The 27,939-nt window shown below is 38.8% G+C and overlaps 1 protein-coding gene across 1 annotated transcript in view; it reads right to left on the reverse strand.

Annotated features, from left to right (window-relative positions):
• LOC110957178 (ankyrin-1-like) overlaps positions 1-27,939 on the reverse strand; it is a 145,209-nt gene that overhangs the window by 33,956 nt on the left and 83,314 nt on the right. Inside the window, 25 exon segments of the mRNA XM_051938101.1 lie at positions 900-1,124; positions 2,962-3,074; positions 4,386-4,449; positions 4,796-4,919; positions 6,907-6,927; positions 7,108-7,180; positions 7,365-7,457; positions 8,688-8,786; positions 8,899-8,997; positions 10,849-10,947; positions 11,103-11,300; positions 11,533-11,631; positions 11,826-11,924; positions 12,808-13,005; positions 13,227-13,325; positions 14,066-14,164; positions 14,535-14,633; positions 16,545-16,742; positions 17,758-17,856; positions 17,941-18,039; positions 18,198-18,296; positions 19,188-19,373; positions 21,252-21,350; positions 24,133-24,231; positions 25,132-25,230. Coding sequence (XP_051794061.1) covers positions 900-1,124; positions 2,962-3,074; positions 4,386-4,449; positions 4,796-4,919; positions 6,907-6,927; positions 7,108-7,180; positions 7,365-7,457; positions 8,688-8,786; positions 8,899-8,997; positions 10,849-10,947; positions 11,103-11,300; positions 11,533-11,631; positions 11,826-11,924; positions 12,808-13,005; positions 13,227-13,325; positions 14,066-14,164; positions 14,535-14,633; positions 16,545-16,742; positions 17,758-17,856; positions 17,941-18,039; positions 18,198-18,296; positions 19,188-19,373; positions 21,252-21,350; positions 24,133-24,231; positions 25,132-25,230 — 2,879 coding nt within the window.

The raw sequence follows: 27,939 nt of genomic DNA on the forward strand, positions 1-27,939 counted from the left end.
CAAGACAGTTCTTGTAAATATTTTCAAAAAAATGAGTAAAAATCTTCCAAAAAATTCCTAAAGATATCTAAAGTAATTACATATATATCATTAAAACTTCTAAAATTTTCTTTAAGAGCATTCACAAAAAAATCAACCAAAATCTAGCAAATTTCACAGAAAATGTGGACATCAGAAGCTTCACTGTGAAATTATCCCCCCCCCCCCCCCCCCCGATCAAATACCAAGTAAATACAGGGCCACTATCGTCGATACTGATACCGATACCGATACCGATACTCCAGACTAACTTTTTCAGTCGTCGATAGGTTTAGAACAAATGTTAGGTGCTGTATATGGTCGTCCACATCTGGAATGAAGATGGGGTTGTAAATGCTTACGGGGTTTAAGAATCAGACTAATTCCTGGGTAGGTTTTCGAGGAAGAATCAGTGTTGCAGGTGTAACCATAAAGTGAGGGATAACCTCCTTAAACAGTGTTCATTTTTGACAGTTTGGTCAATGTTTGTGCAACACTTCTGTCACTGAAATCGGAAACGCTCTTTTACTTTTGGATTGATGAATACGTTGTTTTCTATGAGTGAACTAAACAGCCTGTGGAATTAAGCTGTTTCTTTTAAGAGCATTTTTACATTTTAAAGGCCACAGTCAATTCTTTCCATCTAGTGATTAGAAGTTAAAAATCATGACTGTGATTAATAAATATTTAACTTTGTAGCACTGTTGTGGCACTAGTCTTTGCGATCGGTATACAGGACAGAAGCTGAAACTAAAGTATCGATCTTATTACACTGGTATCGCTCAATATCAGTACCAACGCTGGTATCGATATTATCGATATTTCGATCAATATGCCCACCTCTAGCGTCTAGAAAGGCGTGTGACCAAGGCCTGACTCACCCAAGGAACTGCATACTGGACGGCCCCAGTGAGATGATCCGGCTGGCGAGGCCCTCCCCCTCCACCAGCGGAGGAGGCGTGGTCAGTTTCTGGGGTTTGACGAGGCGGCAGGTGATGCGAGTCGGAGCGGCGCAGGTTCGAGGAGGGATGATGACTCGCAGGCCGTGATGTCTGCTGCCTCGCATGGAGCCTCCTCGGGCGTCCACCATGAAGCTCACCAGGAAGCTGAGGGTCACAGCGACGTGGTGATTTAACGGCAAAACGGCCGCTTAATTAGCTTTACACTGTTTTATTAAATGGAGCAGTAAATAAAACAGGACAGACACAGAACACGGGCTTTCCTAAGCTTCCCACTCAGACAGACAGGAAGGGATGATTAATTTGTGGTTTATTCAGCTGTGTCTGGTTTGTGTCAGTGCTTTTCATAAAGACATCAACTCATTGTGTGGGCGCTCTGTTCACTGGATTGTTTCAGTATTTCAGGGGAAGACAGGCCATGTAGATCGGCCAATAAGTTCAGCAAGAATGACATAAAAAGAATTAAAAAGGGCCTCATGCTGTTTCAGGACTTCATATTTTCTCCCTCACTTTATATTCTGCTTTTCAAACACTGTACAGAAATTATCATTAAAGTTATATTACACTGTATTAACGTTACAGAGGAAGAGTCAAAACAGTTCATCATCCTCAATAAGGATCATTTACAGCAGGGGTGTCCAACATGAGGCCCGTGGGCCAAAAGTGGTCCTCCAGAGGGTCCAATCCGGCCCTCAAAGTGTAAAAATCACAGAGAAGACATTAACTGCAGATTGTAAATCAGTAAAACTATAAATTTAAAATCATTTCTAGACAATGACAAGCTGTTTTGATCATAAAGTAAATTACTAGATTGTTCTTTTGTCGTTTTGTCTCATTTTTGTAATAATTTGTCTTTTTTTCTGACTTTTGTCTCATTTTTTTGTCATTTTGTTTCTCGTTTTTGTTGTATTGTGTTTCCTTTTTGTCTCGCTTGTGCTTTTTGTCTTATTTTTGTCATTTTATGTTTCGCTTTTATCATTGTTTAGTGTATCATTTTGTGTTTTTTGTCTCATTTGTGTTGTCTACTTTGTTGTTGTTTTGTTACTCACTTTTGTCATTTTTGGTCTTGTCATTTGTGTATTTTTTGTAGTTTGTTTATTTTTTGTCATTTTCAAACTTTTTTGTCGAATTTTTTGTCGAATTTTTGTTTCGTTTCGTGTCGTTTGTCTCTTTTTTTGGTAATTTTGTGTCTCGTTTTTTCATTTTCCGTCTCATTTTTGTAATATTTTGTCTCTTTTTTTGGTCAGGCTTTTGTCGATTCGATCATAAAGTAAAATCCTCCATGGTTCAGTTCCAGGTGACTAAATGTTGTGTTCCTTTGTAGACACTCTGTGATCTGGAAGTTGTAATGTGGAAATGATAAACTGAGGATGAATGTTGATGAAACTGGACTTATTTTTCTTCAGATATTTCAGGTTGATCAAGATGTTTTGTAAAAAGATAATTCCTTCAATGTGAACATTTTTGCACTAAAACAAAAGAAAGATTATGAGTTATTGATAGATTATTATTCTATGATTTTATTGCTCAGTTCAGATCAAATTTTGCTGAATGTGGAACCTGAACTAAGATGACAGCCCTGGTTTACAGCACATATCCTGGGTTACATTCAATAAACAACAGATCTATAACAATGTTTAGAGCAGGCTGGTGGATTATCTGTGGTTCACTCTGAGTTATTGATTATCAATACAGTCATCACTAATGGTTTGGAATCACTGATAGTTTGATGTCAAAGGTGTCACGGCATTAATGATCCGTGGCTGTAGAAGGCAGAGTTTGTGAGTGAGCTCCATGTTTCAAACACGCTAAACACGCTGAGCCTAAATTCAGAGCATTTTTTATGACACTTAATTTCCACTTTCCTCGTAATGCATGCTGTGCTTCTGGAACACATTTGTAAAGCTGGAAATTCAGCATAATTCAACATAAATCCATATTAAAAATGAGGATTAACAGGCGGCAACATGTTGCATTCGCTCACCCGGTGTGGATAGGGCTGGCTACAGGGCTGACGTTGTCTGAAGTCTCCGTAGCGGGACTGCTCGGGATGAGAGAGTCCTCGTCGTACTCCTTTGGCAGAGGAATGGGGGTGTGCTGAAGGCAGAGACAAATGAGAGGCAGTGAAAAATCGAGAGGCAGTAAAATAACCGCGGCTGAAAAGATAACGAGAGAGAGAGGAGATAAAAAAATGCGGCACGGAGAAGAGAAAGCGAGAAACGGGCAGAGAGTAAAGCGGTAAAAAGAGCAGAGAGAGAAAATCTGAAGAAAGAAACCAGAACAAAAACAGAACGGTTTTTTGTGACTCTTCCAAATGAACATCTGGCCTATGTAGTGTAATATTCTTTGAGGACGATGTGCTGAAAGTGAATGATCAAGTAATCCTGGCAATTGTTATTAGAATTGATGAGTGTGAGGTAATTAAAGTTGAATATTTTAAAAACCATCAATGCTGTGATTGTATTGAATGTGTGTGAAGGAAAAGAAGGTTTAGAAAGTGTGTAAGGGTGGCTGAAGGGTTGATGAGAGATCACAACTTTGATGCTTTCTAGGAGACGAAATGTGGAGTGCTCAATACATAATGATGCATACTTAAGGTGTTTTAAGATATATTGGAATCATAGCAATACATACAAGTATATTCTGCATGAAATCTGTCACAAAATAATGAGGGTAAGATGGGAAGTAAAAGTGTGAACATGTCTGGACATATTCTCTGTGAATCATGACTGAAAGATAAGCTGTTGTCCTCTGTAAAGTGTAACCTGACAATGAAATGAGAAATCTTAATGACAAGATCTGACCAGCAGATTTAGAAAAGTATAATGGCCTCTCTCATTCAGGTCTACACTCCCTCCCTCCTTGATCCAACCACAACAACAGAGCTAGACATTAGCTAGACTCTTCTCTTCTGTGGCTCCCCGATGGTGGAACGAGGTGCCAAACTCTGTTCGATCTGCAGAATCTCTCTCAGTCTTTACGAAAACGCCAAAGACTCAGCTCTTCACTGAACACCTTTGCACTTGACAGACTTGTTTTGATCCTTTCTTGTGTTGTATCTACTCTCAGATGTACGTCACTTTGGATAAAAGCTTCTGCTGAATGAAACTGCAGAATTGTAGATAATGGTGTCAAAACTGTCTCTTCTGTCATACGCCCTTTAGGCGTGGGGAAATGAAAGTCTCACAGCATAAAAGACGGTGCACAGCTCAGTATCTTTAGTTTTTCTTGGGGTGTTTATCGCTGCTGAGAACTACTCCTGGATTGTTGTCGACAATAAATCCTGCTGCCTCCGGATGCTGACTTCTCCTGGTGACCTTTTTGACTCTGGCCCATGATTTGCGACTTAGATTCCGCTTCATCACCTCAAGAGGATAAAATAACATGCTCACAAAATCTTAAGCAAACCTGATCCAGCAGAACTGTCTCCGGTGACACACAGGGGATCCTGGGAATAGCGGGAGAATATGGCCTGTGGTGGAGAAAGACAGGAAACGGCGGGTAAGTATGAGTCTGCAACAGACACTCCAATAAAATGTTTGATCTCATTCTGCTGCCGTCATTATTTAAGACAAAGATAATTGATCTAGTGGCAGAGGAGACTGACAAGAAATGTGGGGAAAGAGAGTGAGACATGAAGCAAATAGTCCCTAGTGAGGAATCGAACCAGAGACTTGCTGCTCGGGACGTTTGGTTTGCAATCGAACACTCGGCTACCAAGGCACCCTGATGTCAATAAGTCAGTCAATCACATTTGACGACATGATTATGCTTTGTATTCCTGAAAATAAATTGCAGGTGGCTACAGCCTGACTTACGTTGTACCGACGCCCCCCTCAAAGTCTCTGAGGGTCTTCTTTGGGGAGAGAAAGTCATCGTCCTGGTCCTTGAAGTCATCCAGCTTCAAATACCGCGCTCCGTCCATACCGAGAAGCTCGTCTCCTGGGGGCAAATTAAAACGCTTAGGAAGGTGGAGACGAAGCAAAGAAGGAAAAAAATAACTGGCAGAGAACAGATTGCAAAGAGCAAATAAGGAATTAAGAGAGAAAAGGATGAGACCAGGGGAATACAGGGCAAAATGATGCTGATCTCAACCCTCAAGTTCTTACACTCAGAGGATGTAAGCTGCTTAAATCAGGGAAAATAGATCTGCCAATGGAGTTCATTTTTCTTCCTGTTATGTGGAGCTGTGATTGAGCTCTGCAGTAATCGTTACACCGCCATCCTTCCCATCCCTTCACCTTCACGAAACCACAGAAAAAAAAAATGGCCACGAAGCAACTTCAGGTATTTCAAAACCAAGCAGATGGAAGTCAGACCAACGACGACAACAAACGACCAGAGCCGATGGAAACCAAAAGAAGAGGTTTGGTAAGACAGTGAGAACTCAACACAGCTGAGGACACCGCATGGACAGCAAACTGCAAGGCACCTGGTGACAGCTTTTTTTAGTGAGCATGCCCATTAAAGATGAAATCACATGTGGTGATGGTTGTTTTCTGTGTGGGAGAAAATATCTCAGTTAATAAATAGGAATGAGACTGAAATGATAATCATAACAACAGTAACCCATAAACCACAGGACGAGACAGAGATGCTGACAGACAGTTACACATCCAGTAGAACAGGCTGTTCAGAAAAAACAAAAAAATGTTAAAGAAGGGAAAAAAAGGAACAAAATTAAACAAGAGGGTCATTCCGTATGAAATCAACCAATTTTAAGAAAACTTCCCACCTGACCCTCTCAGATTTTGCTAAGTTTTTACATACATTTAGTACATTATATATGATGGGAAAATCCAAAATTTGAATGCTTTATTGTTATTAGTTTCAAAGTTATGGCCATTTGAAGTAGGTAGGGGGTACCCTAAAATTGCAGCCAAAATTAAGACTTGAAATTTTCGACCATTTTCAGACTTCTATAACTTCTGAACAACAAAAGATAGAGATGTGAAATTTTCAGAATCATTTCACAGTGACCTAAAATCCTCAGAAATGTGAAAATATTTACTTTATATTTATAATTGCATGTTACAGAGAATGACAAAGTTGCGATTTTATCCATCACAAACTTCTAAACTGCTACATTTGACCACCCATTACACAAAAACTAATCATCATATCCATTAGAGATTTTATGTGGTATCATTTGGCTATCTAAGGATTGGATCTGTATAAAATGAAAGTGCTATGGTATGTAATGCATGAAATATGAACAGCTAAAAATCAGAAATATCTGTATGTTTAATGTTGACCTTTGAATCTGAAGGTCGGACAGATATTTTTGATTTTTAGCTGTTCATCATCATATATAATGTACTAAATGTATGTAAAAACTTAGCAAAATCTGAGAGGGTCAGGTGGGGACCACTGGTTGAAATGATATGGGATGACCCCAGAACAACACAGACAGCAAATGGAGTTCACAGGTAGAAATGCTTCCAGAATTTGTTGCAGAATTTCTTTAAAGCATAAACAGAAACTGTGCACAGGAGAGAGCCACAGCTGTAACACAGCGTGTGTTTAATCAGCTTATGGATCAATTAAGCTGTAAAAGGCAGGAGAGTGACGGCAAGGCTGAATTGGAAGGAAGCCGTTTGTCTTTTAATTGCAGAAAGATTGGAGTTCTGTCAATAACAAGCCCACGGACAGATGCACTGAACGCTGGTAAAAGGAAAATGCTGTGACTACATGCTGATGAAAAACAGACGCTTTTTCTTAAACAAATCTCTGAACCAGACCGAGAGGGAATAAATACAGAGAAGATAAAGACAGAGAAGCGCAAACAGGGCTGGAGTTGAGACTCGAACTGATTAAAAAGACAATTAGTGACACACAGAGAAAATGAGCAAGTGCGACTGCGATGAAGGCACGATGAAGTTCACGAACCACCGGACCGGACAAGGCAGAGATACAGACACAGTCCTACCTAACGTTAGCTGGGCAACCCCTACAAAACAAATGGAAAAGGGTGTTACAAACAGCCACATACATGGATATTTAAATTCACGCTGGTACTGTGACATGTCAGCGTACTTCCCATACTGTCCTCTTGACCCAAACCAGTAAATCACATCCGGAAGTGAATTATCAAAGCTGAACAGTCGACATATTCAATCAGACAGCCTACCTTCATCCTCGGAAACATCCAAAATCTCGTCCACCGTCTCGGGAAAACTCATCCGATGTTTCTCTGTGGTGATCTGTGGAGAACCGGACGGGGATTGAAAGATGAGAAGAGAAGGAATTAATTTGCAGGCAGGCGATGGAGCTGAACTCGATTATGAGAAGACAGTCATTTGATTGAACTTCTGAGTCACGGTCCGTCAAGGCTGGTGCTCTGCGTAGCGTCGTAACCGTGTGAACCATGCGTGATGTGCCGCTCACCGCGGAGACGGACTCCTCGGTAACCAGCTTCAGCACGTCAATGACAGAGATGTAGCCCAGCCGCTTAGCGATGCCCAGAGGAGAGGTCCCGTTCTGCACACAGGAAGAGGACAAACTGAAACATCTCCACAGATCTGGAGCATCTTAAAATCCAAATAAAGACACATTTTACAACAAAAGATATTTAGCTTTGTCATGCCATAATGGGATAACCTTTTTAATTGATTGCCACAATACAGTCATAAAACAAAGTGAACACAAAGTATAAAAAACTCCAAATATAAAATAAAATGTATTTATTATTATTATTAGTTACATTTATATCTATGGGAAGATTACTTCTTTCAATATGTTCCTAAAATCTGAACATAGACCCATTATCAAAAGGGGGAAAATAAAAATGTTATAATATATGCAGGTCAGTTAACCCTCCTGTTCATTTATGGCTACCAAAAAATATTGTTTCCTTGTCTGAAAAAATCCAAAAATTCAGCAAAAAATCCCCCAAATTTCTGCAAATTTGTAAAAGCTTCAGGAAGAAAATTCCAATAATTCCTCAAAAGTTTCCCTTAACAGTTTTAATTTTAAAAAAAGTCTCCCAAATTTGGCATATTTGCAAAAAAAATGAGTAAAAATCATTTTAAAAAATCCTAAAAATATCTAAAATTATTACATATGTATCAGTAAAACTTCTAATATTTTCTTTAAGAACATTCACATAAAAATCAACCAAAATCCAGCGAATTTCGCTGGATTTTGGTTGATTTTTATGTGAATGTTCTTAAAGAAACATTATTAACATTTCATTTTTTTCCCACCAAAAATGTTCAAAGATTTCCCAAAAATGTTGAAAATGTGGCCATCAGAAGTTTCACAGTGATAATATATATTTTTTCCCACATTTTCAAACTTTAAACCACCTCAAAAGCTAGAGCATACAGTGTGTTTCTTGCATTTGTGTATTTGTCTGTCTTTCTTTGTAGTCTTTAACCATTTTTGTTTCTTCAGAGTACCAGTCTATATTGTAGCGTCATTGTGAGAGCTTCATTGATGGCATTTATCTCACTTATCTCTTCTATACTGGCTTTAAACAAGACATTTTGCTCATTTGTGCGTTTGTATGCATGTCATTTTAATTTCCAGAAACACTTTGTCATGGATTAATGTGTGTTAATGTGTTTTGTTAGGATTTTTTGCGGCAGAATGCTTTCAAAATCCTGCTTACTCTCTCTGATTCTGATTCTACATACTCTTACCCTCTTTTCTTACTCTTATCACATACTCTGCATGCATGTTTCCAGTGTCTTTCCAAAAGTGTCTCACCGAAGTAATCTCATTGGGCAGGGCTCCATGTTTCAGCAGCAGGGTGACGATGTCGGTGTGGCCCTGCTGAGCCGCCTGGTGCAGAGGGGTGTAGCCCATCTGGAGAGAAAACAACAGAGGAGTCATCGTCAGGCAGAAGAAGAAGCAAAAAAGCAGCGTTTCCATCTAAAAAAACAAACAAAAAAACAACGATATTGACAAAGACTTTTACCCTCGTCTTGCTGTTCACATGAGCCTGCTGCTGCAGAAGGAACTTCACCATCTTGATGTTGCCATAGTGACAGGCCACATGAAGGGGTGTGTAGCCCATCTGAGGGGAGAAAGAGAAAGCCGGCTGCTGTTCAGGAGCTTTACGGAAGAATCCCGATCGGCAGCTTGGATCTAAACATGTGCAGCCTCTTGCAAACATGAGAACGCGCAGTTGTAAACAGATTAAGGAAGCTCAGAGATATTTAACACCACATCTATAAAAGAAAATACACTAAATACTGTACTATATGATGGGCTTCTCTGCCCTTCACTCTGACTCACAGGTGCTGCGATATTTTGCAAGATTGAGGCGCTGCAGTTTGGTGTTCTGTTTCCGCTCCGTGACATTCTGTGCATTTATTAATGACATTTGTCCATGCTGGTTTAATCAAGTCAGTTTTATACAATTTGCTAAGTTTAGTGAATTACAAAGTGTCTTTTTAAATGTTTTACTGGCCTTTATTTGTGTTATTTCATTCTGGTAATGGTGTCTTATTAGCTTTTTCACAGTCTTATCCCATCTCATTTGATATGCCAGTTGTAAACCTCAGTGACGATAAACACTTTGAGGCCAAATCCTGCAGGTTTAAAGGTCAGTTTTGGTTTGAGGTCTGAGGTCTGTGTCAGCAGATGTGAATGCAGCGTAGATCAGTCAGCGGTAAACCTTCCTCTAGTCCCTGCCTCCAGCTTCACATCCAGTGTCCTTGTACATTCTCAGGCCTTTTGTTCTGCTCTCCTGTGGGACAGAAGCTGAAGCAGGCAGCTACATGTTGTTTTCTTCATCCTTTGTTATGGTCAGAATAAACAAGCTCACCTCCAAGGAATCACGTTGTTTCACAGAGTCGTCTATGAAACAACACACCATGTTGGGGTTCTCCTAAATTATCTGCTTAAATGACAAAAAAAACAACAACAAAAAACTACTCCTGCTTGCTCCCCATGTGATCTGTTAGTTTGACTGTGTAAATGTTCAAGGCTAAACTTGATTTCTGAGCTGATTAATGTCTTAAATTTACACAAATGCCTAATGAACATAACGGCATAATGGAGGTGTAGCTTCTCAGATTCTATGAACCTGAACCCACTTCTGGAACATGATGGAAAATGAAACTGTTTCCATCAACAAAGTGTAATAATCTATATCAGTGTCATCTTTTATCACTTTAAACCATTTAATAAACCACGTAAATCACAGTGTTTGAAAGGTGTAAATACTGGTAATTGACTTTTAATATTTTTAGTATGTCTGTAGATTTTAAAATTAGAAGATTTCTGTTTATAGTATTGCACAGGAAGTTTTTTAACCCCTTGATGCACAATATGCATTAAAAGTGACCCAAATCCAATGGAAAATGTGCATCAAAGGTATTAGAGCATCCATCCATCCATCCATCCATCCATCCATCCATCCATCCATCCATCCATCCATCCATCCATCCATCCATCCATCCATCCATCCATCCATCCATCCATCCATCCATCCATCCATCCATCCATCCATCCATCCATCCATCCATCCATCCATCCATCCATCCATCCATCCATCCATCCATCCATCCATCCATCCATCCATCCATCCAGGCGGCTGTGGCTCAGGTGGTAGAGCGGGTCGTCCAATGATCAAAGGGTCGGTGGTTCGATTCCCGCCTAGTCATGTGCTGTTGTGTCCTTGGGCAAGACTAAACCCACCTTGCCTCCAGCTCTCACACTGGTGTATGAATGCGTGTGAATGTTGGTGGTGGTCGGAGGGGCCGTAGGCGCGGATTGGCAGCCACGCTTCCGTCCCCACCAGAGTGTGAATGTGTGAGCGTATGGTTGAATGGAAGCAATTGTTGTATAAGCGCTTTGAGTACTCTGATGAGTAGTAAAGCGCTATATAAGAGCAAGTCCATCCATCCATGATGTGAATTACCCGTGAAGCAGCGTAAACGGAGGCTCCCTGTTTGACCAACGTGTCGGCGATGCCCACGTGACCCTCCTGAGCCACAAGATGCAGAGGAGTCAGTCCGTTCTGAAAGACACAGAGAAAGACCAGGAAAAATGAACAATAAGTACTTTTTTTTACGGTATTTTAACAGCTATTTGTGTAGTGTAGGCACTTCTGATCAAACCAGTTACATTTCAGTCTCTGGGATTGATTCGTTTTGTTTCATTCTGACACTACACCTTGTTTCCCAGGTTGACGTTGGCCTGTTTGGAGATGAGCAGCGCCACCATGTCGGGCCTCCCCTCCTGTGAAGCCAGGTGCAGGGGCGTGATGCCTTGCAGGGACTCAGAATTGGGCGATGCCCCGTTCTGAAGCAGACAACTGGCCACCTCCATCTGGTTCTGCTTGGCCGCTATGTGCAGGGGAGTGTAGCCGTTCTGCAGAGGGAAGCAAGGACACAGAGACACAAGCAGGAGTGGACATCGCTTCTCAGTGCAGAATTCCAGAACAAAACAAATGCTGTGGTGAGGGAGCATTTGCTAGATTGCTGTGTAAGTTACTCTGTTACTGAGCATCACTGGTTTGTAAGCGATGGTTTGGCGTTTTGTGTCGGCCCGCCTGTGTGAGCACACACACACACACACACACACACACATGTGAGCGTCTTACTCGGGCAGTGCTGTGTGCAGATCCTCCCTTGCTGACCAGGAGTTTAACAACATCCAGGTTGTTGTGATGGACGGCCACATGAAGGGGTGTCAGACCGTTCTGTTAACCACACACACATACACATGTTCACATGTATAAACCCACAGACACACACGTGTACAAAAGCACACAGAAACACGTATATATGAAACAAACAGCGTGGCAATCTGTCAATCAGCTGATCATTTTCTTAACGGGGTAAAGCTTTCAGGCTGAGCTGCTCCTCACAGCCTCGTAAGGAGAACCGGTCTCACCTTCCCGGCTGCATTTGGGTTGGCTCCTCTCTCCAGAAGGAGTTCTGCCACGTCCACCTTTCCATACTTAGAGGCCACGTGAAGGGGAGTGAAACCTTTCTGCTCAAAAGACGAGAAAATACACAGAGATGCTCACCAGACTTACCACTGCAACTCAGCACAGCATTGATTGACGGCTCATTTTGTCGTTTACTTATATTTGATTAGCAATTTCTTTTTATCCGACAAAGTTAGTTAAGGGGTGACTGTTTGACCCGCCCAGATAAAATAGAACCATACATGAAATTCTGTGCAAATCATGCAAGAAAGCTTACATTGGAGAAACAGGAAGAGCTTTTAGTACGAGAGAAAAAAGTAACGGCAGGCAGAATGTGCAAAAGAGACCGCAGGACAAGTGACGAGAAAACAAAAAGAAAAAGGCAAAAATCAGCCATCATGGACCACTGCAAGAGAAATAACCACATTATGGACTGGGACAAGGGGAGGATTTAAACATCGGAGGCCAACAAACACAAGAGGTGTTTGGGGAAGTGGGCAAACGATTCCATGACTCCATCCTCAAGAGACCACCAGACGGCGGGGGGGCGTGGCATAAATGTCACCTGATAAAAACGACACGTCATCACACGTCTGAATGCTCTGAGGAAGACCGCAGACGTAATCGAAACATGTCAGCCAAGTAAAATGATCACCCTTGCTAAGTTTGTAGGCTAAAAATAATTTCTAGTCAAATATAAGCACATTGTTATTTTTGAATTAAGGGCTTTGTTTTCCACTATATGAACATACGGTATACTAAAAAAATATGCAGAAATTAAACAGAATGCAAAACACACAGTAGGAGGTTAAACAGACATCTCAACAGAAATTAAAAGAAGTAAGACCAAACATAATATAACCTTTACGCCCTTAGAAGCGTTATGCCAGATGTCAACCAGTCATTACACTGACCGATCACTTCCTGTTTTGGTTTCCACTCTACCTTCGTCATCTTTATCTGCTGTGCTCCGGCGTCCAACAATATTCTAATAGTGTGGACGTGTCCTTCCCGTGCTGCGATGTGTAAGGGCGTGTGCCCTGCAGTCGTGGCCGAGTCGGGGCTGGCCTTGTGCTCCAGGAGCAGCTTGACGAGCTCCTTGTGACCCATACGGGCCGCACAGTGTAGGGGGGTCTGGTCGTCCTGGGAGCAGAAAAACGACGGACATTTCATGCTTAGAAGAAGAAATGCGACACCAATCAGGCACCCAAACAAAACGCGTGCAATCTTATTTACCGTATACGAATTTATTTCTGTTAGTTTTTAGCTTAAGAAGCAATAATGTCCTTCTGAATGAGAACTAAGATGCAAACACACGATGCTCGTTTTGCCTGATGGACGAAGGGAGGCTGCTCAGCTCGTACCTTTGCCTTGGCATCCACCTGTGCCGCGTTCTGCAGCAGGAACTGAGCGACTTCACAGTGTCCCGCTCTGGAGGCCATATGGAGGGGAGTCTCCACTTTCTGATGTACGTAAACACAGACAAGCAGGCGATCAAAGCACACAACAGCACCCCAGCTGTATGAAAGCGCATAATTAGATTTTTATCAGTTTAACAACTTTTATTTGAAATGAATCTGGTTTTAATCCACCGTGTTCTGTTGATTTCACTAATCTCCTGTCGTCCTCATTTACGGGCAACAAAAAAAATTGTTTCCTTGTCTGAAAAAAATCCAAAAATTCAGCAAAAAAAATTTCTCTAATTTCTGAAAATTTGCAAAACCTTCAGGAAGAAAATTCCAATAATTCCTTAAAAGTTTTCCAAGTTTTATTTTTAAAAAATCCCCCAAATTTGGCAAGAAAATTCTTGCAAATAGTTGCAAAAAATTAGTAAAAATCATTAAAAAAAATATCTAAAGTGATTCCATATATATCAGTAAAACTTCTAGTGTTCTCTTTAAGAATATTCACAAAAAATCCAGCAAAATCCAGCGAATTTCGCTGGATTTTGCTGGATTTTTTGTGAATGTTCTTAAAGAAACACTTTTAACGTTTCTTTTTTCCCACCAAAAAATGTTCAAAGATTACCCCAAAATGCTGAAGTTTCACCGTAAAAATATATTTTTCTCTCCACATTTTCAAACTAAAAAGGGTCAACCTTGAACCGCAGGACGACACGAGGGTTAACGCTCATTCTGCAGTAGCATGTACGTTTGGGAAGTGATTTAAAAGTTTATAAAAGATGAATTTTACTTGTTCTCACCACATTGGAAGCATTAGGTGAAGCCCCTCTTTGGAGCAGGTTCTTCACTATGTTCAGGTGGCCCATGAATGACGCTACATGAAGAGGAGTGAGACCAGACTGTGCACACAAACACACAGAGAAAAGCTATCAAGATCATTACAGTAAAAACAGTCTGTCTCATTAGCGACGTCAGACCGGCCTGTGTGGACGTCTGGTGTCAGCGGTTCGACAGCAGAGGAGAAAACGATTAAAATTCCCTGTTAACTATCATAAAACAGACACTTTTTAAAGCTGAAGATAGGTGGCACTGACAGTTAAAATGAAGCACCAGTCCTGCCACCGCTTCACCTTAACGGTGCACATAAGAGACAGTAATTACACCTCGAAAGGGACAGATTTATGAGTTCCTCCAGGGGTGGAAAGCTTTACATCAGAGGGAACATTTGTTCATTTTCAGGCTCTTTCCCTCGTGGTCACGTCGTCTCACCTCTGTGACAGCTTCTAAGGAAGCGGAGTGCTTCAGCAGCAGGTCCATGGACCGCATGTGGTTCTTCTTGCAAGCGATATGGAGAGGTGTGAAGCCATTCTGGAGAGAAAAACGGTTCACAACAACACCACAAAGATCTTTTAGCTCTCACAATAAGAAGCCAAAGAATGCTGTTCTAAAGGAGTAAACGTTTCAGTAAAATGTCACAGCTATAAGAATACAAACAGACTGGATCTTTTAGCTTCAACTATAAAAATGATTAAAGGAGGGAAGAGAAAGCAAAGTGACCTAAATTAAATTCACCTTTCAAACACAGAGGACATCCAAGGCGCTTTCTATAAAAATTAGCGCTGCATTTAGCTCCTCACAACCTGCAGCTCATAACCTTTGTCATTTTTAGTGAATCTAAAGCAGAGGTGTCCAACATGAGGCCCGCGGGCCAAAAGCGGTCCTCCAGAGGGTCCAATCCGGCCCTCAGAGTGTAAAAATTACAGAGAAGACATTAACTGCAGATTGTAAATTAGTAAAACTAGAAATTTAAAATAATTTCTGGACAAGTTGCTTCGATCGTAAAGTAAAATATTAGATTGCTCATTGTTCTTTTGTCACTTTGTGTCTCATTTTTGCAACATTTTGTCTTGTTATTTTTTTGTCTGAGCTTTGTCGTTTGTCTCATGTTTTTGTCGTTTTGTGTTTCCTTTTTGTCACGCTTGTATTTTTTGCCTTATTTTTTTGTCTCGTTTTTGTCCATTTTCTTGGCGCTTTGTAACTTTTTTGCCAAATTTTTTGTCTCTTGTCTGTTTTGTTTCGTGTCGTTTGCCTCATTTTTTTTGTCGTTTTGTTCTCATTGTTGTCACTTTGTGTCTCATTTTTGCAACATTTTGTCTTCTTGTTGTTATTTTTTTGTCTGAGCTTTGTCGTTTGTCTCATGTTTTTGTCGTTTTGTGTTTCCTTTTTGTCACGCTTGTATTTTTTGCCTTATTTTTTTGTCTCGTTTTTGTCCATTTTCTTGGCGCTTTGTAACTTTTTTGCCAAATTTTTTGTCTCTTGTCTGTTTTGTTTCGTGTCGTTTGCCTCATTTTTTTTGTCGTTTTGTTCTCATTGTTGTCACTTTGTGTCTCATTTTTGCAACATTTTGTCTTCTTGTTGTTATTTTTTTGTCTGAGCTTTGTCGTTTGTCTCATGTTTTCGTCGTTTTGTGTTTCCTTTTTGTCACGCTTGTATTTTTTTGTCTTATTTTTTTGTCTCGTTTTTGTCCATTTTCTTGGCGCTTTGTAACTTTTTTGCCAAATTTTTTGTCTCCTTTCTGTTTTGTTTCGTGTCGTTTGCCTCATTTTTTGTCGTTTTGTTCTCATTGTTGTCACTTTGTGTCTCATTTTTGCAACATTTTGTCTTCTTGTTGTTATTTTTTTGTCTGAGCTTTGTCGTTTGTCTCATGTTTTCGTCGTTTTGTGTTTCCTTTTTGTCACGCTTGTATTTTTTTGTCTTATTTTTTTGTCTCGTTTTTGTCCATTTTCTTGGCGCTTTGTAACTTTTTTTGCCAAATTTTTTGTCTCCTTTCTGTTTTGTTTCGTGTCGTTTGCCTCATTTTTTTTGTCGTTTTGTTCTTATTGTTGTCATTTTGTGTCTCATTTCTGTAACATTTTGTCTTGTTTTTTCCCTTTTCTTGTCCGACTGTTGTTGTTTTGATCATGACTAAATGTGTTCCTTTGTAGACACTCTGTGATGCGGAAGTTGTAACGTGGAAATGATAAACTGAGGATGAATGTTGATGAAATTGACTTTATTTTTCTGAATAAACTTCAGGCTGTTCATCATGTTTTGTTCATTAAAGGTGAACATCTGAAGAACATACTTTTTTTGAACGAAAATAAAGAAAAAATCTGTAACTTTAAGGCTCGATATGCTGTAGTATAACTGATCCGGCCCAATTAAGATCAAACTGGTCTGAATGTAGCTCTTGAACTAGAATGAGAAAATATATCAACCAAAAATGAAGCCGTTCCTCACCAGAGCTCGTGCGTTGGCTTTGGCCCCTTTGTCCAGTAGAACTTTGGCCATGCGATGGTGACCACAGTGGGCTGCTACATGAAGAGGGGTTAAATGGTCCAGGGTGATGTCATCGATCTCAGCGTTGTATTGCAGTAGCTGCCTGACACAGTCCATGTGATCCCCCTGAGCTGCCATGTGAATGGGGGACAGACCATTCTGTAGGGCAGAAACAACAACAAAACAGATAGAAGCAGAGAAAGGACATGTCGAGATGAGAACGTACAGACGGACAAAGCAAACTGCACATACAGGAAGGAGGACAGATGGAGATAGATTTCTCAGCGCCGCCAAAAAAGCTCTCATGCCGAACGTAGCACGCAGTCAATAAGATTCAGTTTCTGACGTTCGGGAAACGGAGTCCAGAGCCGATATAATCAGCACGCTGGGCTAAAACTGCTTGCAGATAATCTTGCGGCTGTAATATCTGCTAAATATGCACATCCATAGCTCAGATTTGAAGGCTGATTTCCACAAGTTGGATGAACGTTTGTGGAAAGTTCGTTGCTATTCACTGACGGACTGATCATTAATTTATGGAAATCACTGGGTGGAGATTCACAAAGTCATGAATCAATAGGAAACTTTGATTATCAGAGTTGATTAGAGGTCATGGGGGCAGTCGGAGTGATTGCAGCGTTTAACCTTTGTGTCAGTTAGAAAATGTGGAAAAAAATATTTTCACAGAAAATTTCTGATGTCCACATTTACAACATTTTTGGGAAAGTTTTGAACAAAAGAAATGTTAAAAAAACATTACTTGGAACTGACAATAAAGTTATTCTCTTCTATTCTATTTTATTCTAAGAACATTTACAAAAAATATCCTGATTTTTTTGGGAATGTTCTTAAAGAAAACATCAGAGGTTTTACTGATCTATATGTAAGCACTTTAGATATTTTTAGGATTTTTTTGGGAAAGATTTTCACTCATTTTTTAAAAAATATTTACAAGAATTTTCTTACCAAATTTGGGAGAAGGTAATTTTTTAAAATAAAACTTTTAAGGGAAACTTTTAAGGAATTATGGGGATTTTCTTCCTGAAGGTTTTGCAAATTTTCAGACATTTAGGGAATTTTTTTCTGAATTTTTGTTTTATTTTTCAGACAAGGAAACAATATTTTTTAGTGCCTGTAAATGAGGACAACAGGAGGGTTAATCAAATGAATCCACCTTGGTTTTCGCCTGGATGGGAGCACCGTGTTCCAGCAGGATCTCGATGATGCGAACGTGACCATTCCTGGCTGCACAGTGGAGAGGAGTCAGCTCATCCTGCACAGAGACGAGGTAAGAAATTAACACCACACCGACTGTGTCCACTGACAGAACAAATATACAAAAAATAAAGCATGCTACCTTAGTTTTGGCATCGATCTGTGCTCCTCTGTCCAGCAGTAGTCTGACCATCATCACATTGCCCCTCCTGGAGGCTATATGAAGGGGCGTGATGCCATTCTGGTGGAGCGGGGGCAATAAATAAGTCATTTATTACCATCTTTAGTCACTGGAGGACTCTTTACAAGACGACGGTATGATGAAAGCTTCATAGAAATATAAAGGAAAAACATTTCTGATCTGATCCACTCAGCTCACAACATGTGAGACAAACTGACCTTAGGTGTGAAGTTTACATTGGCTCCTCTGTTCAGCAGCAGCTGGGCTACGCTCATGTTCTCATAGTGAGCTGCAATATGTAGAGGTGTGAAACCAGTCTGCAGAGAAAGTGCAAACGTTAGACTGTGAATTATTACAGGGTGTCTGAGTTACTCTCAAAGCACATTACACAGATTACACGACAGATCAGAGCACAAAAAAAATGTAGAAGGAAGCAGAAGCTGTAGATGTTTATTATACTGTTTTAATTTTGGGAATTAAAGTGCATCAGCAAGTATTAGTTAAATTCATATAAACACATCACTGTTCATTATGATCATGTCTTTACAAATTCCATAATTATTTATTATGGAAACAATCACTTATTAATAAAAAATGACTGGATATCTTTAAAATATCAGCTAAATAACCATCTGAATTTAATACCAACCACCTTCTAATGAGCTAAACAATAATAAAATGAGCTGATTCAGAAATAGTTTGGATTGTGTTCTTTTTATTAAGTTGAGATGATCATGACAGATGTTTCTTTTCTGGCAATATATTAAAGTTTATATGGAAAATAACAAATTGTATCTGTGTCTGAGAAATCCCTTTCCACTGAGTTCCCCGTTCCAAAAACTCCTCTCCAGGAAGTGTGTTAATTCAGATCACATGACCTGCTCCACATGATGTCATTTCCTCCTGAAGAAAACACTGGAAGACTCCAAGGCTTTCTGAGTGATTTAATATAAAGTAGTCAACATGTTTACTACAATATCTTGAGAAATAACTTTCAATTTCAATTTAACTAAATTGAATATATAATATTTAGAAGAATCTTTCTGTGGTGTTTGGTTTTGTTGATTTTAGGCCTGAAAACAGCAAAAATATCAACTATGGCACAAAAGGTCCCACAGTTATATATTGACCCAGACGTGTTTTTCTCTGCTTCTGCACCACACTTCTCTTTTTGTCATACGAGCAAACGGTCACAGCAGGGGGTCTACCTTGCTGAGTACATCGGGGTTGGGGTCGTTCTGCAGGAGGACTGCGGCGGTTCGGGTGTCGTCGTTTCGGGCAGCGATGTGCAGGGCGGGGAGGCGGACCTTTCCTTTGGTGCCGTAGTTGATGAGCAGCGCCACGACGTTCTCGTGGCCCTGCTGGAGGGCTACAGCAAGGGGAGTGAAGCCGTCCTGAGGAGAGGGGAAAAGAGAGAGGGAAAGCAAAGGAGGCGGGTCAGACTGAAGGATTAGCATGTCAACACTTTTTACTGAGCACAGTGAGATACAGGTGTGTGGCGGAATACTGGAAAGCGAATCGAAGAAATCACTTTATTCTACCTACAAAGCAATAAACTACTGTTGCCGTGGCGTTAAGATCTTGAAATGTTTACACAGTTGTGCGTTCAAACAGTGAGAGGATTGTCTGATTTGACTCTGAATGCCACCAAACTACAGCGGCAGAGTTTTCCCTCTGACCAGTAATTGTTCGGGGGTTAAGAGGTGAAACAGCAAGAATAGAAAAAGGAGGAAGAGGCGAGGACAAAACAGAATTTGAGACGAAAGTAAAGAGAGAAAGCCCATTCCAGACCATGAGATGTTTTGTTTTTCAGTGGATGCAGTCAGAGATGTGATATCCTCTTTCTTCATTATTCCATTTTGTGGTGTTATTAGAAGCATTAATGTGCATTTTCTCATGAAAAACAACTCCATTAGTCATATATTACTTACAATCAGTCAAAAATGTCTATAACAGACAACAAGCAAAGGACATGGACACCTAGAAATGGGCTTAACACGATCCTGTAGTGTTTTACTGTAATTCTAACAGGTAGAAATGACAGCTTTGGCATCTGCAGGTAATTCATTTCCACATTATAACTTCCAGCTCACAGAGTGTCTACAAAGGAACACAACATTTAGTCACAAACATTTGGAATTCAACCGTGGAGTATTTTACTTTATGATCAAAATGACAAAAATCAGACAAAACACAACAAAAACAAGACAAAACAACATAAAAATGAGACGCAAAATGGTGTAAACAAGGCCCAAAGTGATAAAAAAGGAACAACCGACAAAAATTATACAAATGACACAAACAAGACCAACAATGACAAAAGCAAGAAACAAAACAACAAAACACAAGCGAGACAAAAAACAAAACAACACAAACAATCCACAAAACAATGAATAAAGCAAAACACGAAATGACAAAAATAAGACAAAAAACCCCAAAGCGAGGCAAAAAGGAAACACAAAATGACAAAAACATGAAACAAACAACAAAAGTCAGACAAAAAAAAACAACAAAAATAAGACACAAAATGACAAAAGAACAAAGAAGAATCTAGTATCTTACTTTGTGATCAAAACAACTTGTCATGGTCTAGAAATGATTTTAAATTTATGGGAGACAAATGGGACAAAAATGTCAAAGAAATACAAAAACAAGACAAAATATTACAAAAATGAGACGCAAAATGACGAAAACAAAACAAAAAAATGAGACAAAAAAGGACAACAAAAGAAACAAAAGCACAAAATATGAGACAAAAACACAAAATGACACAAATGATACACAAAATAACAAATAAAGCGAAACACAAAATGACAAAAACAAGACAAAAAAACACAAGCGAGACAAAAAAGGAAACAAAACGACAAATACGAGACAAACGACTGACAAAAAACCCCCAAACAAGACAATATATTACAAAAACGAGGCACAAAATGACAAAAGAACAATGAGCAATCTAGTATTTTACTTTTAAACAACTTGTCATGGTCTAGAAATGATTTTAAATTTATAGTTTTACTAATTTACAATCTGCAGTTAATGTCTTCTCTGTAATTTTTACACTCTGAGGGCCGGATTGGACCCTCTGGAGGACCGCTTTTGGGCCACGGGCCTCATGTTGGACACCCCTGGTTTAAATACTAAAACCTGACAGTTTGTGAGCATCTTCCATGCAGCACCCCTGAAGTTAAATGAGGTAATTACTCGTCATCAGCGCGCTTTATCAACAGACTAAATAATCCACGAAGCCGTCTGTCTGAGGAGACACGCACCTCGGTCGGGAGGCTCTGATTGGCACCGTTCTCCAGCAGGAACTTCACCACTTCTAGATGGTTCTCTTGTGCTGCCATGTAGAGAGGACTGAAGCCTTTCTGTTGGGGCACAAGAAAGTTACAAGCACAGGAGCACACACTGCAAAAACTCAAAATCTTATGAAGTCTATTTGTCTTATTTTTAGTCAAAATGTCTCATCTCACTTGATTTAAGATAAATTCTCTTAAGAAGTGACATTTCAGCAGATGGAGGGACTTGTTTTAAGACAACGCATCTTAAATATCCTGTTAAGTCAAACTATCTTGAAATTATCTTGTTCTGAGTTGAATTTTACAAGAAATCTCAAAATAAGTTTAACCCTCGTGTCATTCTGCAGGTCAAAAAGGTGTAAAGTTCAAAAATGTGGAGAAAAAAAGTATATTTTCACAGTGAAAACAATTAAAATTTTTTTGGGGGGGACATTTTGAAAATTTTTTGGTGGAAAAAAAGAGAAATGTTAAAAAAAAGGGTTTCTTTAAAAACGTTTGGGGAAAAAAATCAACCAAAATCGAGGGAATTTCGCTGGATTTTGGTTGATTTTTTTCGCCAAATGTTCTTAAAGAAAATATCAGAACTTTTACTGATATAATGGAATCACTTTAGACATTTTTAGCATTTTTTTTGGAAGATTTTTATTCTTTTTTTGAAAATATTTACAATTTTTAGATTTTTTTTGGTTTTTTTTTATAATTTTTATTTCTTGCCAAATTTGGGATTTTTTAAGTAAAACTTTTAAGGGAAACTTTTAAGGAATTGTCTTCCTGAAGATTTCGGAATTTTTTTTTAATAAATTTGAGGAACTTTTTGCTGAATTTTTGGATTTTTTTTCCGACAAGGCAATAATATTTTTTGGTGCCGTAAACGGGGACAACAGGACGGTTAAGACACCTAAGCTTGACAATCCTGGTAAAATATAGCTTTAAATAAATTTTGCCAGCCAATTTTAAGATCTCAATACTCTTATTTCAAGAAATCTCACCAAGCCATTTTTCACTTGTTCCATTGGCAGATTTTTTTTACTAATTTCAAGGTTTTTTTTCTTATTTTGAGAGGGGCATTTTTTCCAGTGTGCAGAAGATGGACCTCAGCCTGAAGTCAACAAAAACATGACGTCAGTTAAACAAACGCACAGACATATAGTGCAGTGGAAACCTTTTAGGTGCTTCAGGATGTTTACATTCTCATACATCATGCATCAGGAAGGAGTTATGAGCCCTGAATGCACCACGATGGAGTCAGGTTAGGATTACATGAAGACATAAAGACGCTGACCTTGGTGCAGCTTTAAAGGTAAACATTTGACCTGATCAAGATTGTTTTTTGTTTACGCTGCTTAATATGAAGTTAAGTTGTGCATAAAGACATTCACATTTTTTCATTTTGCCCCTTTGTAATTCACAAAGATATGAGTCAGTGGAAGAAATGAATGATTAAAAAGTGTTTTTCTTTCCCAGGGCTACATGCTCATTCACACAGATACTAAATCTAAATGTACACCTAAGTTCCTAATGAGGACAAAAACAAACAGACTGAATGCCATTTATGTACTAAACTCTGGACACATTAAATAACTCCAGTGTTTAATGGGTTTTATTGGATGTTTTTTCTGTGAATGTTTTTATATTGATATTTTTCTGTTGGATTTTGTTGTGATATTTATTTTATTTTAATATGCACTTGAAGGACTGTGCTTTCAGTTTCGTTGTTCTCATACAACAATAAAGACATTCAGATTTTTTTTCTGCTTAGAAAACATTTCGGTGGCCCCAATAGAGGATTCAGCTAAACCTGTTGGAAAATCTACAGCATTAAAATGATAAAAAAAAATAAAAAATAGCAGTTATTCATTTAAGCCAGTTTTGTTTATGATTAGGGTCGTCCTGCGGGTCAAAACTGACCGGTTTTAAAGTTTTAAATTGTGGAAAAAACATATATTCTCACAGAGAAACTTCTGATGTCCACATTTTCAACATTTTTGGGAAATCTCTGAACATTTTTTGGTGGAAAAAGGAAACGTTGAAAATGTTTTTTGGTTGATTTTTTTGTGAATGTTCTTAAAGAAAACATTAGACGTTTTCCTGATATATACATAATCACTTTTGAAATTTTTAGGATCTTTTTATGGAAGATTTTTGCTCATTTTTGCAAATATTTACAAGAATTTTCTTGCCAAATTTGGGTGATTTTTTTTAAAATAAAACTTTTAATGGAAACTTTTAACCTCTCAAGACCTGCCGTCCACATATGTGGGCATGTTTTTGTTTTTTGATTATTTTTTTTCCCCAAAAGGGCATATTGTTAATATTAATAAAAATACTAATATTACTACTTCTGCTACTACTACAAATAATAATATTATTTACAATGTAAATCTAGTAAAAAATATATATATACATATATGATGTAAATGTAATAAACATAATAATCAGATATTAGATATTATCCAGTTATTATATTTATTGGTTACTCCTTATCCCAAATAAGTAGAAAAAAACTAAAATGGAGGTTAAGGAATTATTGGATTTTTTTTCCTGAAGGTTTTGCAAATTTTTGCAAATTTGGGGAATTTTTTTGCTGAATTTTTGGATTTTTTTCAAACAAGGAAACAGTATTTTTTGATGCCTGTAAATGAGGACAACAGGAAGGTTAAGCACAATAGATAGATTTGGTTATCAAATGGTGAGAAAAAAAAAGGAAAAACGCATATATTGTACGGTAGTCATGCACAGTCATCCCCCCGAGGCAGAAAAAACCTGCAAACCAACACACACTCCAAACTAAACACACACACACAGACTTGCTCGTAGATTCTCCTCTTAGTCACAGCTCGCAGACACTCACATGTGACTGGGCATTAACGTTGGCACCGTAGTTGACGAGCTCAGCCACCACTTTCTCCTGCCCGGCCAGCGCTGCGATATGGAGAGCAGTGTTCCCTTTCTGGAGGTCACACAGGGAAAAAAAGAAACCCACAGAAGGTTAGAGAAGAAAATTAAAGCGAATGAGAGGTAAATTAGTGGCCTAGATCTCTGCGATGGGAACTCCACTCTGAAATGCACAGAGAGCATTGTACGTATGCCAGAAACCGGCAAGGAAGCAGCACGGTTTTGTTCAGATTTATATTTTTAGACAAGCTATTACAATGATTTAAACATCCAGTATTGATGTAAGGAAAGTAAAGGAACAGAAGGCGGGTTTAACTGGCTTACATACGTTTCAGTTTGCAAAGAAGCATTTCAGTAAGTTAAATTTATGTATGAAAACATTTTGATCGTTCATTTCTGCTGGGTTGATGCATAAAATGAGCTTAAAGGAGAAGCTTTTCCAGTGTTGCATGTTTTAAATGTTGTACTGCACTGTAAAAAAAAAGAAGAAGAAGTTATTTTTACGGTAGAATTCCAGCAGCTGTGGACACCAGAATGCTGTCGTTAAATTACGGTAAAACGTTTTCTTCATTTAAAGCAAATAAAAGTATAGATACTGTTGATTTTACTATTAAAAATGTGCTTCATTCTAAAGCTTTAACTTTTAAAAACTTGAAAATTTACATGAAAATACCATATAAAATAAAGGCTGTGTCATCTGTTATAAATATTACAGAATTTTTCATTATCAGCACAACAGTTTGTGTATTTAACATTAATTATATGTACACCCCCTGTCAAAAGTTTTAGGACGCTTTCTCATTCAAATGAATGAGAAACCGTCCCAAACCTTTTGACTTTTAGCTTATTTATGATGAGGTAGTTTTTACTGTCGTGGTTTACAAACATTTTTTACAGTGTGCTAACACTGTTAGCTGTTAGCAGTTTCAGAGTGAATACAGAGAGAATAAATTACCTTCGTGGTCGCTTCCAGCTCGATGCCGGCATGGAGGAGCTCCAACACCATTTTGACGTGACCTTCTTTAGAGGCCAGGTGTAACCCGTTAAGACCATTCTTTGGGAGAAAACAGAGAGATTCAGTTAGATTAGAGCGGGAAAAATATATAAAAAAAAGACCTATACAAAAATATTAATCATTTACTGTGATGGATTGTTCATAGTCTTGGTTAAACAGGGGATTAACTGCATTTTACAGCTTCAATAATCGTAGAATTATCAGGATTACTGTAATTACACAAACACAAGGCCATCACAGGGACTGCTTTTGTGTTTTTGGCCTTCCTTATTGATGCTTTAGGCCACAGCTCATGACATGAAAGCACCTCATGATCTTTAAGAATATAATAAATAATCATCCCAATTTAATGACAACCACCTTCTAATTAGTTAAACAACAATAAAATGACCTGATTCGTGTGTTTTTGTGTCATCATTTTGTCTTTTTGAGACTTATTTGGTCGTTTCTTGCTCAGTTTGTGTCACTTTTGATCATTATCAGCCTGTTTTGTGGTCATTTTGTCTCTTTTTATGACAGTTTTGTGCCTCATCGAGTCATTCTGTGTTTTTCTGTGGTCATTTGTCTTATTTTATAACACAAAATAACAAATTGTATTTGTGTCGGCTTTCTGACCGATTTAATATAAAGTAGTGTGTGAGTCAAGTGTCAACAGGTTTACTACAACATCTTTATGAATAACTTTCAATTTCAATTTTACTTAATTGTGTATATAATATTCAGAAGAATCTTTCTCTAAAAATGCCGTGTGGTGTTTGGTTAGAATAAAAGAAATGTTGATTTTAGGTCTGAAAACAGCAAAAACTGTTAACTATGTTACAAAAAGTCCTGTAATTACATATTGACCCTTCTACAGACGTTTAGCAAAGGAGTCAAACTGTCTGATCGCTGCAGCACGTGCCCATTTTCTCCAGCTGTGCAGAACATCGCTCGTCTAGTTACCGTGTCTCTAAAAATAACCGATAAACCCACAGAGGGAGCACGGGGGGACTCGGTTCTGACAAAACGAGCAACCTGATGAGACTGATGAGTAAGGAGAAGAGCGAGCGGGGAGTGGTGGTGGATGTGGGGAGGGGGGGTGGCAGACAACTGTTTTATCTCAGCGCTGTCCGTCCGTCTATCTGCCTGATTGCCTGCCGGTCTTCGTGGCTGGCCGGCTGCATACTGAATCAGTGGAAGCCTCGGCTGCTGTAACCAATCCGCCCACCAGGAGTCTCAGCGATCCTCTCTGCTTCCCCGGCTTCTCATCATACTGCAGTGTCACTCAATTCAAATGGGAAGCACAGCCTCCCTGCGAGCATGCGCACGGCGGTGGGAAACACGCTGTAAGTCACGGTTGAAAGCAGCGTGTTAACGACTGCCGCGTGTGCACGTGACGGACCAAACATGAGCTTCATTAATGGCATTCCTGCAAACACCTGCATGTGTGAATCTGGTGCGTTCATGCACCCTCAGAGAGAACAGGCCTCTCAGTAGCAGTGAGACGACAGCCTGCAGGTTTGTAGCTACAGCGAGGACAGGTTACTGCTGCAGAATCTCATAAATCACACACGAAAATACCATCTCTGCCCTCGCCTCAGTCCTGAGTTAAAAGCCATCGATAAAATGGTAAACAAACAAAACACTCAGAACAACAGAACAAAGCACCAGAGAACGAACTGATTAGAAATAAAATTCTTCACAGATACGGGTATGAAATGCAATTACTGCAGATCTTATCGGTGCTATTTATTCAGCTGATTACCATCTTAATGCACGGATATTAAGTACCCTGGAAAACTGTGCATAATGTTCATTTCCTGTTGCTTCAGTAGCCACCTAGCCCAGAGGTGTCAAACTCATCTTAGTTCAGGTTCCACATTCAGCCCAATCAGATCTCCAGTAGACCAGACCAGTAAAACCACAGCATAACCTATAAATAACCACAACTCCTAATGGTTCCTTTGTTTTAGTGCAAAAATGTTCACATTTAAGGAATTATATTTCTACAAAACATCATGAACAACCTGAAATTTATTAAGAAAAATAAGTTCATTTCCAGCAACATTCATCCTCAGTTTATCGTTTCCACATCACAACTTCCAGATCACAGAGTGTCTACAAAGGAACACAACATTTAGTCACCTGGAACTGAACCAGAGAGGATTTTACTTTATGATCAAAGCGATAAAAGTCAGACAAAAACTAGATAAAAAAACAGCAAAAACAAGACAAAATATTACGAAAACAATACAAAATGACAAAAGTGAGAAATAAAGTAACCGAAAAATTAGACAAATGACACGAAACAAAACAAAAAAGACAAAAAAAGGTAAAGCAACAAAAAAAAAAAACAAGCAAACAACAAATGAGACAAAAATGTCAAAGAAATACAAAAACAAGAACAAAATGAGACGCAAAATGACACAAACAAAAAAGAGAAAAAATTAGACAAAAAAGGACAACAAAAGGAACAAAAGCACAAAAATGAGACAAAAAACACAAAATGACAGAAACGATAGACGAAATGACAAATAAACTGAAACACAAAATGACAAAAATAAGACAAAAAACACAAGCGAGACAAAAGGAAACAAAAGGACAAAAACATGACACAAAGGACAGACAAAAAAACCCAAAACAAGACAATATATTACAAAAATGACACACAAAATGACAGAAGAACAATGAACAATCTAGTATTTTACTTTTTAAACAACTTGTCATGGTCTAGAAATTATTTTAAATTTATAATTTGACAAATTTACA

The sequence above is a fragment of the Acanthochromis polyacanthus genome, chromosome 18, assembly GCF_021347895.1.
Source record: "Acanthochromis polyacanthus isolate Apoly-LR-REF ecotype Palm Island chromosome 18, KAUST_Apoly_ChrSc, whole genome shotgun sequence".
Classification (NCBI taxonomy): domain Eukaryota; kingdom Metazoa; phylum Chordata; class Actinopteri; family Pomacentridae; genus Acanthochromis; species Acanthochromis polyacanthus.